This window comes from Aegilops tauschii, chromosome 5, assembly GCF_002575655.3.
Source record: "Aegilops tauschii subsp. strangulata cultivar AL8/78 chromosome 5, Aet v6.0, whole genome shotgun sequence".
NCBI classification, from domain to species: domain Eukaryota; kingdom Viridiplantae; phylum Streptophyta; class Magnoliopsida; order Poales; family Poaceae; genus Aegilops; species Aegilops tauschii.
Window position 1 is genome coordinate 306,448,970 of NC_053039.3, and position 17,262 is coordinate 306,466,231.

The 17,262-nt window shown below is 47.8% G+C and overlaps 1 protein-coding gene across 1 annotated transcript; it reads left to right on the plus strand.

Moving 5' to 3' along the window:
• The first annotated feature begins 4,641 nt into the window (after positions 1-4,641).
• LOC141022792 (secreted RxLR effector protein 161-like) lies at positions 4,642-5,400 on the plus strand. Its single transcript, XM_073499057.1, has one exon. It carries the CDS (start codon positions 4,642-4,644, stop codon positions 5,398-5,400), a length of 759 nt encoding a protein of 252 aa, XP_073355158.1.
• Positions 5,401-17,262: the final 11,862 nt, after the last annotated feature.

Here is a 17,262-nt window from a genome sequence, read left to right on the forward strand (position 1 = left end):
ATTGCGTGTGTTCCGAGGCCATGTCTGTACATGCTAGGCTCGTCAACACCCGTTGTATTCGAACGTAAGAATCTATCACACCCGATCATCACGTGGTGCTTCGAAACGACGAACCTTCGCAACGGTGCACAGTTAGGGTGAACACTTTCTTGAAATTATTATAAGGGATCATCCTACTTGCTACCGTCGTTCTAAGCAAATAAGATGCAAAAACATGATAAACATCACATGCAATCAAATAGTGACATGATATGGCCAATATCATTATGCTCCTTTGATCTCCATCTTCGGGGCACCATGATCATCTTCATCACCGGCATGACACCATGATCTCCATCATCATGATCTCCATCATTGTGTCTTCATGAAGTCGTCACGCCAACGATTACTTCTACTTCTATGGCTAACTCGTTTAGCAACAAAGTAAAGTAATTTACATGGCGTTATTCAATGACACGCAGGTCATACAAAATAATAAAGACAACTCCTATGGCTCCTGCCTGTTGTCATACTCATCGACATGTAAGTCGTGATTCCTATTACAAGAATATGATCAATCTCATACATCACATATATCATTCATCACATCTTCTGGCCATATCACATCACATAGCACTTGCTGCAAAAACAAGTTAGACGTCCTCTAATTGTTGTTGCAAGTTTTTACGTGGTTTGTAGGTTTCTAGCAAGAACGTTTCTTACCTACGTATGACCACAACGTGATTTCCCAATTTCTATTTACCCTTCATAAGGACCCTTTTCATCGAATCCGTTCCGACTAAAGTAGGAGAGACAGACACCCGCTAGCCACCTTATGCAACTAGTGCATGTTAGTCGGTGGAACCTGTCTCACGTAAGAGTACGTGTAAGGTCGGTCCGGGCCGGTTCATCCTACAATGCCGCCGAAACAAGAAAAGACTAGTAGCGGCAAGAAGAATTGGCAAACTCAACGCCCACAACTACTTTGTGTTCTACTCATGCATAGTAACTATGCATAAACCTGGCTCACTGTTGGGAATCGTAGCATAATTTAAAATTTTCCTACGCTCACCAAGATGCATCTATGGAGTCTACTAGCAACGAGGGCAAAGTAGTGCATCTACATACCCTTGTAGATCACGAGCGGAAGCGTTCCAATGAACGTGGATGACGGAGTCGTACTCGCCGTGATCCAAATCACCGATGACCGAGTGCCGAACGGACGGCACCTCCGCGTTCAACACACGTACGGTGCAGCGACGTCTCCTCCTTCTTGATCCAGCAAGGGGGGAGGAGAGGTTGATGGAGATCCAACAGCACGACGGCGTGGTGGTGGATGTAGCGGGTCTCCGGCAGGGCTTCGCCGAGCTTCTGCGAGAGAGAGAGAGAGGTGTTGCAGGGGAGGAGGGAGGTGCCCAAGGCTGTTCTCTGCTGCCCTCCCTCCCCCCTTTATATAGGCCCCTGGGGGGGTGCGCCAGCCCCAAGAGATGGGATCTCAAGGGGGGGGCGGCGGCCAAGTGGGGGGGAAGGGGTGCCTTGCCCCCCAAGGCAAGGGGGAAGCTCCCCCCTAGGGTTTCCAACCCTAGGCGCATGGGGGGAGGCCCAAGGGGGCGCCCCCAGCCCACTAGGGGCTGGTTCCCTTCCACTTTCAGCCCACGGGGCCCTCCGGGACAGGTGGCCCCACCCGGTGGACCCCCGGGACCCTTCCGGTGGTCCCGGTACAATACCAGTAACCCCCGAAACTTTCCCGGTGGCCGAAACTTGACTTCCTATATATAATTCTTCACCTCCGGACCATTCATATGCTCCTTTGATCTCCATCTTCGGGGCACCATGATCATCTTCGTCACCGGCATGACACCATGATCTCCATCATCATGATCTCCATCATTGTGTCTTCATGAAGTCGTCACGCCAACGATTACTTCTACTTCTATGGCTAACTCGTTTAGCAACAAAGTAAAGTAATTTACATGGCGTTATTCAATGACACGCAGGTCATACAAAATAATAAAGACAACTCCTATAGCTCCTGCCGGTTGTCATACTCATCGACATGTAAGTCGTGATTCCTATTACAAGAATATGATCAATCTCATACATCACATATATCATTCATCACATCTTCTGGCCATATCACATCACATAGCACTTGCTGCAAAAACAAGTTAGACGTCCTCTAATTGTTGTTGCAAGTTTTTACGTGGTTTGTAGGTTTCTAGCAAGAACGTTTCTTACCTACGTATGACCACAACGTGATTTCCCAATTTTTATTTACCCTTCATAAGGACCCTTTTCATCGAATCCGTTCCGACTAAAGTAGGAGAGACAGACACCCGCTAGCCACCTTATGCAACTAGTGCATGTTAGTCGGTGGAACCTGTCTCACGTAAGAGTACGTGTAAGGTCGGTCCGGGCCGGTTCATCCTACAATGCCGCCGAAACAAGAAAAGACTAGTAGCGGCAAGAAGAATTGGCAAACTCAACGCCCACAACTACTTTGTGTTCTACTCATGCATAGTAACTATGCATAAACCTGGCTCACTGTTGGGAATCGTAGCATAATTTAAAATTTTCCTACGCTCACCAAGATGCATATATGGAGTCTACTAGCAACGAGGGCAAAGTAGTGCATCTACATACCCTTGTAGATCACGAGCGGAAGCGTTCCAATGAACGTGGATGACGGAGTCGTACTCGCCGTGATCCAAATCACCGATGACCGAGTGCCGAACGGACGGCACCTCCGCGTTCAACACACGTACGGTGCAGCGACGTCTCCTCCTTCTTGATCCAGCAAGGGGGGAGGAGAGGTTGATGGAGATCCAACAGCACGACGGCGTGGTGGTGGATGTAGCGGGTCTCCGGCAGGGCTTCGCCGAGCTTCTGCGAGAGAGAGAGAGAGGTGTTGCAGGGGAGGAGGGAGGTGCCCAAGGCTGTTCTCTGCTGCCCTCCCTCCCCCCTTTATATAGGCCCCTGGGGGGGTGCGCCAGCCCCAAGAGATGGGATCTCAAGGGGGGGCGGCGGCCAAGTGGGGGGGAAGGGGTGCCTTGCCCCCCAAGGCAAGGGGGAAGCTCCCCCCTAGGGTTTCCAACCCTAGGCGCATGGGGGGAGGCCCAAGGGGGGCGCCCCCAGCCCACTAGGGGCTGGTTCCCTTCCACTTTCAGCCCACGGGGCCCTCCGGGACAGGTGGCCCCACCCGGTGGACCCCCGGGACCCTTCCGTTGGTCCCGGTACAATACCTGTAACCCCCGAAACTTTCCCGGTGGCCGAAATTTGACTTCCTATATATAATTCTTCACCTCCGGACCATTCCGGAACCTCTCGTGACGTCCGGGATCTCATCCGGGACTCCGAACAACTTTCGGGTTTCCGCATACATATATCTCTACAACCCTAGCGTCACCGGACCTTAAGTGTGTAGACCCTACGGGTTCGGGAGACATGCAGACATGACCGAGACGCCTCTCCGGTCAATAACCAACAGCGGGATCTGGATACCCATGTTGGCTCCCACATGTTCCACGATGATCTCATCGGATGAACCACGGTGTAGAGGATTCAATCAATCAGTATGCAATTCCCTTTGTCAATCGGTATGTTACTTGCCCGAGATTCGATCGTCGGTATCCCAATACCTTGTTCAATCTCGTTACCGGCAAGTCTCTTTACTCTTACCGCAATGCATGATCCCGTGACTAACGCCTTAGTCACATTGAGCTCATTATGATGATGCATTACCGAGTGGGCCCAGAGATACCTCTCCGTCACACGGAGTGACAAATCCTAGTCTCGATCCGTGCCAACCCAACAGACACTTTCGGAGATACCCGTAATGCACCTTTATAGTCACCCAGTTACGTTGTGACGTTTGGCACACCCAAAGCACTCCTACGGTATCCGGGAGTTGCACGATCTCATGGTCTAAGGAAAAGATACTTGACATTGGAAAAGCTCTAGCAAACGAAACTACACGATCTTTTATGCTATGCTTAGGATTGGGTCTTGTCCATCACATCATTCTCCTAATGATGTGATCCCGTTATCAATGACATCCAATGTCCATAGTCAGGAAACCATGACTATCTGTTGATCAACAAGCTAGTCAACTAGAGGCTTACTAGGGACACTTTGTGGTCTATGTATTCACACATGTATTACGATTTCCGGACAATACAATTATAGCATGAACAATAGACAATTACCATGAACAAAGCAATATAATAATAACCATTTATTATTGCCTCTAGGGCATATTTCCAACAACAACCTCCCGGTTTCGAAGACCCCGATCACCCCTCTCACGTTTATGAACTCCATAAGGCGCTCTATGGACTTAAACAAGCACCTCGTGCTTGGTATGATCACCTTACGGCGTTCTTAAGCGAGAAGGGGTTCCAAATCGGGTTAATAGATTCCACCCTCTTCACGAAGAGGGTAAAAGGAGAATTGTTTGTGTGCCAAATATATGTTGATGATATTATTTTTGGTTCCACTAACCATGCTATTAACGTTCAGTTTGAGAATCTTATGACCAAGGAATTTGCCATGAGCATGATGGGAGAGTTGAAGTTTTTCCTCGGATTTCAAGTGAAGCAATTGAGAGAAGGAACCTTCATCAACCAAGCACTTTATATTCAAGACATGCTCAAGAGGTTCAAAATGCAAGATGTCAAGCCCATGAAGACGCCCATGCCCACAAATGGCCAACTTAATCTTGATCCCAATGGTAAAGATGTGGATCAAAAGGTATATCGCTCTATGATCGGTTCTTTGCTTTACCTTTGTGCATCTAGGCCGGATATTATGTTGAGTGTGTGTATGTGTGCAAGATTTCAATCCGCTCCCAAGGAGAGCCATTTTTCGGCAGTGAAAAGAATCCTTCGATATTTGGTTCATACCCCAAACTTGGGCCTTTGGTACCCCAAAGGAGCAACTTTCAAACTATTAGGATATTCGGATTCGGATTGGGCCGGAGACAAGGTAGACCGCAAGTCCACTTCCGGGTCTTGTCAATTCCTAGGGAGGTCATTGGTAAGTTGGTCTTCAAAGAAGCAGAATTGTGTGTCCCTTTCAACCGCCGAGGCCGAGTACATTGCTGCAGGAAGTTGTTGTGCACAATTATTATGGATGAGGCAAACTTTGATGGATTATGGTGTCAAATGTGACAAAGTGCCTCTATTTTGTGACAATGAAAGTGCAATCAATATCGCCGACAATCCAGTGCAACATAGCCGAACCAAACATATCGAGATTCGTCATCACTTCATTCGAGATCATGTGGCCAAGGGAGACATTGATCTATTCCATGTCAACACCGAGAAGCAACTTGCCGACATTTTTACCAAGCCACTTGATGAAGCAAGATTCCGCGAGTTGAGGCATGAGCTGAATATCGTGGATATAAGTAACTTGGATTGAGGTTCTTGCATACACACACATACTCTACTAGTATCTTGTTTTAGATGTAGGCACCTAAGTAGGGGGAGCTAGCTCAACTAATGAGCTATCTTATCCTACTAGTGCATAAATTGATCAAAATCTTTCACATTAGCCATTTGAAGATGGCATTTGTGCTTCAAAGATGAGTATTGGTCTTGGACCCAAGGTTCATATCTTCGCGGTGCCATACCAAACAAACTCAAACATGGTGGCTTCGGCCACCGCCCTCCATTGGAGGTTGGATCGTTTTTGTCTTTTGTTTGTGTGGTTCTTCTTGTCCTTGTGTTCGTGTTTCCGTGAGTGTGTGTTTTCTCGAGTCTCTTCCAGTGCAAGTGCTACACATACTCCTTTCTAGTAGTGTTGGATTTCTTCTGCGACGTGTTCAGAAGTGAGGCGGGAATGCTCTTTGGGGTCTTGGTAAGAATTTGCATTCAGCCATAACCCAACAAGCTTCTTCCTGTCAAAATCCTCTGGATACCCCGTGCCCACGGCCCTTGTACCGTGCACACGGGGACCCGTGCCCATGGCCCTTGTACCGTGCGCATGGGCCCCCGTGTGCACGGGGCCTTTAGCCCGTGCACACGGGGTCTGCGGTTTCTGGCCCTGAAGAGGTGGGACGTGGGGGGTTTGGGTTCTTTCCCACCCAGTCGCCCCCTCCACGCCCCAGATCGCCTCCAGGCCGCCGCCGTCGCCTCCTTGTCGCCGGTGCTCCTCCGTGCGCCGTGGGACTTCGCTGCTCCGTGGAGATCTTCCGGGATGGGGTCCTCCTCTGGTATCTCCCTCCCCTTGTTCTTCTTTTTCCTCCTTTGGATCCGTTTTAGTCTAGGGTTTCCTCCTCTACTAGTCTAGGCCAGTCATTCCCTTGTGATAGACTAGGGGCGGATGGGCATTACTGTGGTAGTTCTCCCTGCCGCACTCACTCCCGGATCTCGATCTGGAAGTGGTTGCCGCTGGGCGAACCCCGTGTCCACGGGCCTTGTACCGTGCGCACGGGGCCCCCGTGTCCACGGGCCTTGTACCGTGCGCACGGGACCCCGTGTCCACGGTGGTCACATCCCCGTGTGCACGGGGTACACAGTGGTGCCAGTCCTCCTTCTTCTCTGTCTTCCATTCCTCGCCAGCTTCTCGATCACTTGTACTTATTTGTGTCTCTCGTGTTTGTTGTGCTTTGTTGCTGTTGTGTTTCAGACTCTGCTGACAAGAGGTCCGAGCTCCGTCGCAAGCGCACCAAGGCAGGTTCCAGGGAATTCTCTTTGGCTCCTCGTCAGCCGTCCGAAGGAAGTGGTCAGGGCTCTGAGATGGGCCGTGTTCGCCGTACCGCCTCCAAGCAGCCAGTGATTGAAGCCTCCGAGGATTCAGAAGCGGAGTATGATTCGCAGGAAGATGCTCACTATGAGAACCCCGCAGATGCATAGATAGAAGATGAGGATGATTCTGCTGATGATGTTGATGAGGAGGAAGGAGAGGAACATGTGCTCCCAGGAGGTCGGAATGTCAAGAATCTACCTCTCTCTAAGTGGACCAAGCCAGAGCTTTGGGCTTGCAGGCAGGATTTCCCCTATGTGCCAAACACTGATGCAGGGGTTGACCCAAGATTCAAGAATGATTTTCAACACCGGGTGTTCTCTGAGCTGATCATGACCAAGAAAAACAAGTTTGCCCCCCACAAGCAAATCAATGTGGAGGCTCTTCGGGACAATGATCATACCTATCCCGGTGTGTATAGTGCTCTTGGGAGGCTTGGCTTGATCCCGTTCGTCGCCTTCCACCATCCGTTCAGTGAAGATCTTGTGATGCAGTTCTTTGCCACCGTATACTTCCACAGTGATGAGGCTCGCACTATGACTTGGATGTCTGGCACATATGAGTGTGAGGCCTCCATGGCCAAGTTCTCTGACATCATTCCGTATCGGTTCTTTGCTGAGGAGCATCCTGAGTATGGCTGTGTTCGTGAGACAGGTAGAGACAGGGATGAGATTGCTTTTGCTTACAAGCCAGACAAGGCCTTCACCACCGGTTCTATCAAACATTTGAAGCCAACCTATGATACTATGCGTCACATTCTTAGGTACACGCTTAATCCTAAGACCGGGGACTCTCACAATCTGAGGAGCTCCATGTTGGATATCTTTGTCTACCTTCATAACAAGAAGAAAGTGGATGTTCTGGACTTCATGTTCTTTGAGATCAGGCAGTGTGTTCAGGAGAACAAGTCATGCATCTATGCTCCGTTCATCCAAGCTTTGATTGAGTCCGTCTGTCCCGCCAGGTACATTGCCAAGTACCGCACCTCCTTTCCGAAGCGTGATTCCAACTGGCTTTCGGCTGTCCACCATATGTGCCTCCCAAGAAGGGGCGCAACCCCAGGCCTGAGGATCGTGCTACCTACACTGAGGGATGTTCATCCTATGTGCGGATTCCGCGTAGCAAAGGGAAGCAAGTTGCTACTGATGCCAGTTTCACCAGAGAGGAGAAGAAGTCTCTTCTGAAGACCGTGAGCAACATGTTCAAAATGTGTCAGTCCATTCAGCGCCGTCAGGTCAAGGAGATCAACAAGGGCAAGCTGGTGAGGCATCAGGAGAAGGCTGAGCGTGCTGCAGCTGGTGAGGAGGTTGGTCCAGGGTCCGAGGACATCGACAGTGTGGCCACAGCTCATTCTTTTCCCTTGGGGGGATGGCACTTTGATGATGATGATGATGCTTCGAGCGCACCTCCTCTTGTCTAGAGTCTCGTTAGCATCGCCTTTTCCCTTTTTTGTTGTCTTGATGACGAAGGGGGAGAAGTGTTCTATTAGGGGCGTTTGCAGTTGGGTGAGATCTCAAGGCCTCGTTTCTCGTTTGTTTTGGTTGTGTTTATTTGGCTTGAGATACTCTTATTTACTTGCTTTCGCGGTGTGGTCGTGAGCTACCTAGTCTATGTGAGAGACTATCTACTTTATGGAATTTATCTATGCTTATGTTGATATATCTTGTGGAGTATGATCAAGCTTCTATATGTTAGTCTCACGTTTTCTGCTCACCACACTTGCATGTGATCTAGGCACCGTGTTGGGTTTTATTATGTTGATCACATGCCTTGACAATGTGGATCTAGGGGGAGCCTCATATGTGTGTGCTTGATGCATAATCAAGCATTTTTTCCTTGCACATATATAGGGGGAGCTCCTTTGATCAACTATTGTCGCATGGCTGTTTACTTAAGTTGTATCCTATATGCCATGTCCTAACCATGTTGTCATCAATGCACCAAAAAGGGGGAGATTGAAAGTGCAAGTATCACTTAGATTATATTTTGGTGTGATGACAATGTGGTTAGTGGAACTAATGTTGGTTGCTAAAGTTTATCTCAGGACATTGGTTCCAAGGTGTCCATTGATGGAGGTGTGCGACCCCCCAGTCCAAAAAGATCAAAGGCGTGGTTACCGGCGACTCGAAGGTTTTTCGTTTTGGTTCGATTTGAGTCGTAGGTAAAACCGCACTATCAAGAGGGGTCTTCGTGGAATTTGTGTCGTGTGGGAATGCCTCCAAGACAGATACACCAGCCCTCCTACACCTCCTCAGATATTCCACCCGTTGTGTGCTTTGCCGTGGTGTCCTGTGATGTTTTCATCAGAAATCTTCTGGACACCCCGTGTGCACGGGGTCTCTGACCCCCGTGCGCACGGGGTAGTCAGAATATTTCTGGACACCCCGTGCGCACGGGGCTGACTTGGCCCGTGCGCACGGGGTACCTCGCATCTCACTGGACACCCCGTGCGCACGGGGCTGACTTGGCCCGTGCGCACGGGGTCCAACGGGCAGAAATCCCCTCCCGGCCAAGAACACTATAAAAGCCCCCTTCTTCCTCCTCCATCCCTTAACCCTAATGTCTTGTTGAGCTCCTCCATTGCTACACCCCATTTTGCTCACTACTCTCAATCCCTCCACCCAATCTTGTTGAAACTTTGGGGATTGGGAGAGCAAGACCCGATCTACACTTTGACCAAACCAAATCGCATTCCCCGCAACATTCATCCACCATGACTTGTTACTCTTGGAGCTTGGGCTCCTAGGCAGTTAGAGGTTCCTCCGGAAGCTTCCTTGCTTGTGGTGTGCTCCGGAGAAGTTTGTAAAGGTGTGGTGGTCGCCTTCAAGACCAACCCCGAGTGATTCGAGGCTCATCCGTTGGGGGTGACTCGAAGGAGATTACGGTGAGCCTTCGGTGGCGTTCCGCAAGCTTTGGCTCCGGCACCGCTCCAAACGGAGAGTAGCTCTTCCCCAAGGAAGAGTGAACTTCGGGATAAAATCCGCGTCCTCGTCTCACTTGTGGTTAATCCTTTCCCGCACTTTACTTAGCCTTGTATGCTTGTTGGCTTGCTAATTAGTTTGTTGCCTAGCATACTTAGCTTAGAACTTGCTTGTCATATAGGTTGTGTTCACCTAGTTGCATATCTAGTGAACCCTTTTTATCCGCTAAGCCTTAAAATTGACAAGAAAGAGTAAAATTTGTAGTCTCCTATTCACTCCCCCCCCTCTAGTCGACCGTATCGATCCTTTCAATTGATATCAGAGCCTCGTGCTCTAATATAAGGTTTTACAACCTTAGAGGATATGGCCGATCTAGGGAATGAGGGAGGTGTCGCACCACTTGCGGAGGATGGTCAAAACCTACCCCCCGCCGCGGCCGACGCACTTGTTGCTCCGGCCGTTGCTCCCGTCGCCCCCATTAACCCGGGTGCCCCGTTGACCGCGGCCGATATTCTTTCAATGTTTGCGGACCTCAAAGCTTCTATGTTGAAAGAAGTTCGCTCCTCGGTCAAGGAGGAAATTGATGCTCGCTTAAAGCCCTCGACATCCGCCTCAAACTCATTTGATCCAAATGCGGTTCATGATGCGGATGATTCGAGAGAACCTCTTGCATCCCCGGCTCGCACTCAAGTTCCCAAGTACAATGCCATGGAACCATTTTACTCACCACAACCCTTGCAGCACCCTCGCATTAATCCTGTGGGGCCTCCGCCCCCTTTGAAAGCTAACGCGTTTGCTAAGTGGAAGCTAGATATGGAGTCTCATATTCGCAGTGCATCTACACAACTATGGTGGATTGTGGTCAATGGTTTCAACCCCAAGGATCCCATGAATCTCACTCCAAGAGAAGCAGTTGATGATCAACTCAATGCTACCGCCCACCACATGTTGCGCACCGCGGTGACCGATGACTATAGTGACTCCATTGCTCTCCTCAAGACCGCCAAGGAAATTTGGTATTGCCTTGAGGAGGCCCTCGAAGGTGATGAAGCAATTCGAAGATCTCGGTTGGCTTTGCTCAAGCAAGAAGTCAACCTATTTGTGAGAAATGAGGGTGAGTCCGCGGAAGAGGTATATCGAATGTTGAAGTCTCTTGTGCTCAATTTGAGAACCTTTGGGTGCACTTGGGCGAATGATGATTTCATTAAGGACAAGTTCATTGATGCTATGGTTCTCACGGAACATACCATGGTGATGATGATACATCAACGCCCGGACTATCAAAAGTTGACCGCGGCACAAGTTGTATCCACCTTCTCAACTCATGTGCTTTTGGAGACCAAGTCCAAGAAGACCTTTGCCATAGCTCAAGCCACCAAGAACTCAAATCTTGCATTGAAGGCCAAGAAAGTAGTTGCCCAACCCTCAAGGGATGAAGAAGTTGTTGAAGAGACGTGTGAGGAAGATGTTGACACCTCATGCCCGGCAAATGACTTTGCGGAAGACTTGGCTCTCTTGGTCAAGAAATATTCCGGGACCATGGCAAACAAAGGGAAGAATCTGCAAGGAAGATCGTTTGGACGAAGAAAATGCTACAATTGTGATAGCCCAAGACATTTTGTGCACGATTGTCCTTATGAGAGACGTGAAGACAAGTCCGAGAAGCTTGTGCTCAAGAAGAATAAGTTCACCAAGTTTTCCAAGAGGAAAGATGACAAGGCTCTTGTTCATGAGGAGTACATGTCCGGAGATGAAGATGACGGTGATGATGATTATGTGGGCACGGCCGCCATTGCCATGCATGCCACTACCTCCTCCTCCACCACCGGCCTCTTCGACTCTCCCAACGAGGACAAGCCGTTCACTCATCATTGCCTCTTGGCCAAAGAGGTAAAAACAAAGTCCAACTCTCAAAAACCCTTCATTCACACTCCCAATGTTTCATGTGAGATAGTGGAGGATGAGTGTGATGATGGTGTGGAAAATGATGAGGAATCCTTGATGGCTTTCATGAACACTCTTCATGGTGAAGCTCGTGCTCGTTTTAGTGATCTCCTTAAATCACTCGCCGAACGCGATGATTTTATTGAGAACGTTGAAAACCTCCTCATAGAGGAAAAAGAGAGAGTCGAACTCCTCGAGCACGAGCTATATGAAGAGAGTGTCATGAGAGCATCACTTGAGGAAGCCTTGTCTTCTCATAAAATTGACTTCGTTAAAACCGATGATGTGTTGCAACTTGCTCTTGAGAACAACGATGCCCTTAAAGTAAGGGTTGAAAAGCTTCTAGTTGATCACACGAGACTTGTTGAGGAACATGAGCTCCTTGTGACTAGTTCCAAGGTTGTCAAAGGTGACCTCATTGTCCTCACCGAGTCGTATGCTCAACTTAAAGCTACAACCATTAAGGCTTTTACTTCCGTCCCTCATATTGATTTAAATGATGAATCTTGTACGGCTAACTTTGCTCATGATTGCACCTCTCTCCAAGAGGAGAATAAGAAGTTAAAATCCCAAATTGAGAAAGGGCTTGTGTCGTGCATTCAAGGGGAGAAAAACCTCAATGACCTCTTGAGCAACCAAAAGGAGTGTGTTGCCAAGGAGGGAATTGGGTTTGACCCCTCTTCTAAGAAGAAGAAGACCAAGAAGAAGAGCAACAAGAAGAAGATCGGTCCTACTTCTCCTCCCCAACAAAAGATAGCATTTGTTCATGAAGGACACAAGGAGAAGGAGAAGGAAAAAGGGAATGTCGGGGATGGCAAGGTCACTAGGGACAAGGCCATTCCCAAAGAGTTTGCCGGCAAGAACAACCCATCTTATGTCCTCATGAGAGGAAATGATGGTCATACCTTTGCTAAATTTGTTGGCACTAACTATGATGATTATGCTTGGACTATTTGGGTTCCTAAGACCCTTATTGCTAACTCTCTAGGACCCATTGCAAAATGGGGACCTAAAATCAAAGCTTGATTCTTGTAGGACTATACCTCCGGTGAAACACAATGGGTGATCGATAGTGGTTGCACCAATCATATGACCGGAGAGAGGGAGATGCTTGTGGAGTTCATTGATTCGGTCAAGGCCACTTCAAACATCTCTTTTGGTGACAATAGCAAGGGCAAGGTATTGGGTTTGGGCAAGGTGGTAATCTCTAGTGATGCATCACTTAAGAATGTCATGCTTGTTCAATCTCTTCACTACAATTTACTTTCTACGATTCAATTGGCTCGTGCCGGTTATGATTCTCATTTCAGTGAATTTCATGTGACCGTCTTTAAGAGAAGCAATCTCAAAGTGGTCTTTGTTGGGCATGTTGAAGACAACCTTTACGTGGTTGATTTCTCAAATGAGAAAACTTATCTTGCAACATGTCTAATGGCCAAGGCCGACGTGGGGTGGCTTTGGCATCGCCGGCTAGCGCACGTTGGCATGAGAAATTTACAAGCTCTCTTAAAGGGGGAGCACATCCTTGGACTAACCAATGTGTCTTTTGCCAAAGATCGTCCTTGTAGTGCGTGCATTGCCGGAAAACTTCATGAAAAAGCTCATAAGGTGTCAACTATCATTACCACATTGAGGCCTCTCGAGCTCATTCACTTGGATCTCTTTGGGCCTCCATCTTATGATAGTTTGGGAGGGAGGAGGTATTGCCTTGTCATTGTCGATGACTATACAAGATATACATGGGTGTTCTTCCTCAAGACTAAAGATGAAACTCAAGACACCTTCATCAACTTTTCCAAAGAAGCTCAACGTCAACATAATTGTGAGATCAAGGCAATTCGAAGTGACAACGGCACCGAGTTCAAAAATTACACTATGAACGAGTTCTTGAGCGATGAGGGGATCAAGCATCAATATGCCGCGCCATACACTCCCGAACAAAATGGTGTTGCGGAAAGGAAGAACCGGACTCTCATTGAGATGGCAAGGACCATGCTTGACGAGTACAAGTCTCCATACAAGCTTTGGGCCGAAGCCATCAACACCGCGTGCCATGCTACAAACCGGCTTTATCTTCGTAAGCTCAAGAACAAGACTCCCTACGAACTCCTAATCGGGAGAAAGCCTAACGTCAAATACTTTCGAGTATTCGGTTGTAAGTGTTTCATTCTAAATAAGAAATCCCGTTTAGCTAAGTTTGCGCCTAAAACTTATGAGGGCATATTTGTTGGATATGCATCAAACTCGCATGCGTACCGTGTTCTCAACAAATCCACCGGATGTATTGAGGAAACGGTAAATGTGGAGTTTGATGAAGATAATGGTTCCCGTGCGGAGCAAATTGTTCCTAGTGTTGTAGGTGATGAGGCTCCTTCACAAGCTATAAGGACTATGGGGATAGGCCACATTCGTCCACAAGAAACACCCCAAGTCCAAGTAGAAGAAGAAGGAGTAAGAGCCCCTCTTGTGGATTCTCCACAAGGGAAGTCATCACCGCCACCACAAGGTCAAGATGCTATGGAAAATCATGAACCTATCCAAGAACAAGATCAAGTCCCTCATGTTCCCGAGCAAGATCAAGGGCAAGCCCAACCAAATGGCGAAGAACCAATCCGTGAGGCCCAAGGTCAAGCTCTTGATCAAGATCAAGATCAAGATCAATCCCAACCTCAAGTGTCTTCCACATCATCACATCCAAGTGATCAAGAACTAGAGGTTGTGAAGAGAAGGGTGTCTCCAAGGCTAAAGCATTCTCAAGGCCAAGCTTCTTCCTCAAGTTCAAAACCAAGTGAAGAAGAGCTTACCCTCAAAGTGCAAAAAGCGGCCGCCAAGTTAAAGCATCTTCAACATCTCACCGACAACATTTATGGAAGCACAACAAAGGGGTAACTACTCGTAGACGTTTGGCAAACTTTTGTGAACATCACTCGTTTGTCTCTTGTGTTGAGCCCCTTAAGGTTGAAGATGCACTTGACGACCCGGATTGGGTAAATGCCATGCATGAAGAACTCAACAACTTCACCCGCAACAAAGTATGGACTCTTGTGAAGAGACCCAAAGAACATCATAATGTCATTGGAACAAAGTGGATCTTTAAGAACAGACAAGATGAGCATGGACAAGTCACTAGAAACAAGGCAAGGTTAGTGGCACAAGGGTTCACCCAAGTTGAAGGTTAGTACGGCAATCGATCCTATAACCCGGTCTCCCAACTACCATCATGAGACCGGTAAAATAGAAAACCTATCAAGAGTAAACCTTTGCCTTGCACATGGTCCTCTTGAGCTAGATGATGACGATCTTGACTCCCTCAAGATGGACCACCTTTCTTGGTTGTGTTGGCTCGATGAAGTCTAGTTGATTGCTCCCCCATACTCCACTATGGGTGAGCCACTCTTCCGCACATCTTCACCAGTCCATTGTCACCACAATGGACGGCAAGCTTCAAGCATTTGATCTCGTCATGATGCTTCACTTGAACTTGCACACCGCAACATCTTCACAAGTCCATTGTCGCCACAATGGACGGCAAGCTTCAAGCATTTGATCTCTTCATGATGCTTCACTTGAACTTGCACACCGCAACCTAACCCCACAAAGAACTCTCACGAAGATCATGGGTTAGTACACAAAGCGTAATTGACAATGCTTACCACACCATGGGATCGCTTGATCCCTCTCGGTACATCTTGTGCGCTTTGTGTGTTGATCAACTTGATTCACTCTTGATTTAGTCTTGATCAACCTTGACTCTTTCCAACTCTCTTCATTTGGATGATGTCTTGAAGGTAAACATGAATGATCACACAATCTTCTTCTTCAAGACATGCTTGCAATAAGCTCTACTCTCACATGACCAATCTTTGGATAATTCCTTAATAACACCTTGGTCACCACATAAACTCCTTGAAACCAACACATGGACTTCAAGAAAAGCCTATGGACAAATCCTTCAAATATAACTCAAGGCAACCATTAGTCCATAGAGATTGTCATCAATTACCAAAACCAAACATGGGGGCACCGCATGTTCTTTCAATGACGAGTATCGAAAGAGGAGGCGAGGATCTACTGTCGGGCGTCTGTGCATTCCGCGGAATCGCCATCTTGGAAACGAGATGTTGATGCAAGATTATTTTTTGGAGAATCCTACATATCCTGCACACCTCTTCCGCAGAAGGTACCGAATGCGCCGATCCCTTTTTGTGAAAATTGTTGAAGCTTGCGAGGCAAATTGCCGGTATTTCACTCAGAGAAGGAATGCCGCGGGCTTAAAGGGATTTAGTGCATATCAAATAATCTCCGCAGCTATGCGGGTGATTGCATATGCCGTTCCGGCTGACTATGCCGATGAGTATCTTCGCATTGGTGAAGATAGCACAATTGAGTCTGTGCGTAGATTTGCGAAAGTGATCGTCCGTGTCTTTGGTCCCGAGTATCTTCGGGCACCAAATGAAGATGACACAAAGAAATTAATGGCAGAGAGGAGAGGTTGGCCTGGGATGCTAGGTAGCATTGATTGTATGCATTGGAATTGGAAAAATTGCCCCAAGGCTTAGCAAGGAATGTATTGTCGCAAGTCTCGTGATGCAACAATCGTGCTAGAGGCCGTAGCATCCGAGGATTTATGGATTTGGCATTGCTTTTTTGGTATGCCCGGCACACTCAATGATATCAATGTGTTGCAACGCTCTCATTTGTTTGCTAGGCTTGCTAGTGGTGATGCTCCTGCTTGCAACTACACTATCAATGGGCATGAATACACAAAGGGGTACTATCTTGCAGATGGTATATATCCTCCTTGGTGCACATTTGTCAAGAGCATCAAAGAACCCAAAACAAAAAAACAATGTGAATTTGCAAGGGTGCAAGAGGCAGCCCGAAAAGACATTGAAAGAGCATTCGGTGTTTTGCAATCTAGGTTTGCCATTGTCCGAGGTCCTGCTCATTTTTGAGATAAGAAAACCCTGAAGACACTGAAAGACTTAGAATTCTTTTACGATAATGTGGGCAGCCGTGTCAAACCAGCTAGAGACCCAAACCGCATTAGAGTTTTTCTTCAGACATACAAGGAGATTGAAAATGCAAACACACACTTTCAACTTCAGGAAGATCTCATTGAGCACCATTGGCAAAGGGCTGGACAGTGACTAATTTTTGTATTCATTTGTATTTGTATTCATGACAAGTTTTGTATTGCATTATTTTAAGTTTGCTACGGTGATTTAAATAGTTATTTGTAATGCGGATGATTATTGTTTTATGTTTGATTTGAATAATTTAGTTTGTTTTCGATTGTTGAATTATGTTGGATTTGAGATTTGCGGGCTGATGATTTGCGGGGATGCAGTGGCGCAAAGAGCAGAACCCGCATAGCCGACCCGTAAAACAACATATTCCGCGAATATACTTTTTTACAGATCCGTTTGGGGGTCTGCATCTGTGCTAGCCTGCGCCGGCCCGCAAAAGCTATTTTACGCGAACTGCATACGCGTTTTGCAGGCTGACGTTTCGCAGGGTCTGCTAGAGTTGCTCTTAATCGCTTTCTCCCTCGTCTTCGTTACACAAAACAAAGTACTTGAGCAATTTCAGGAGAGATGTCGCGGAATAGCCCTCAGGAGATGTCGCTTTCCCACCTCCGGTGAGGCCTCGCAGGAGCTGTCGCGGAATC

What these genes read in the sequence shown, in the direction of transcription:
- LOC141022792 (XM_073499057.1), top strand. Translation starts at nt 4,642, where the DNA reads ATGCAAGATGTCAAGCCCATGAAGACGCCCATGCCCACAAATGGCCAA.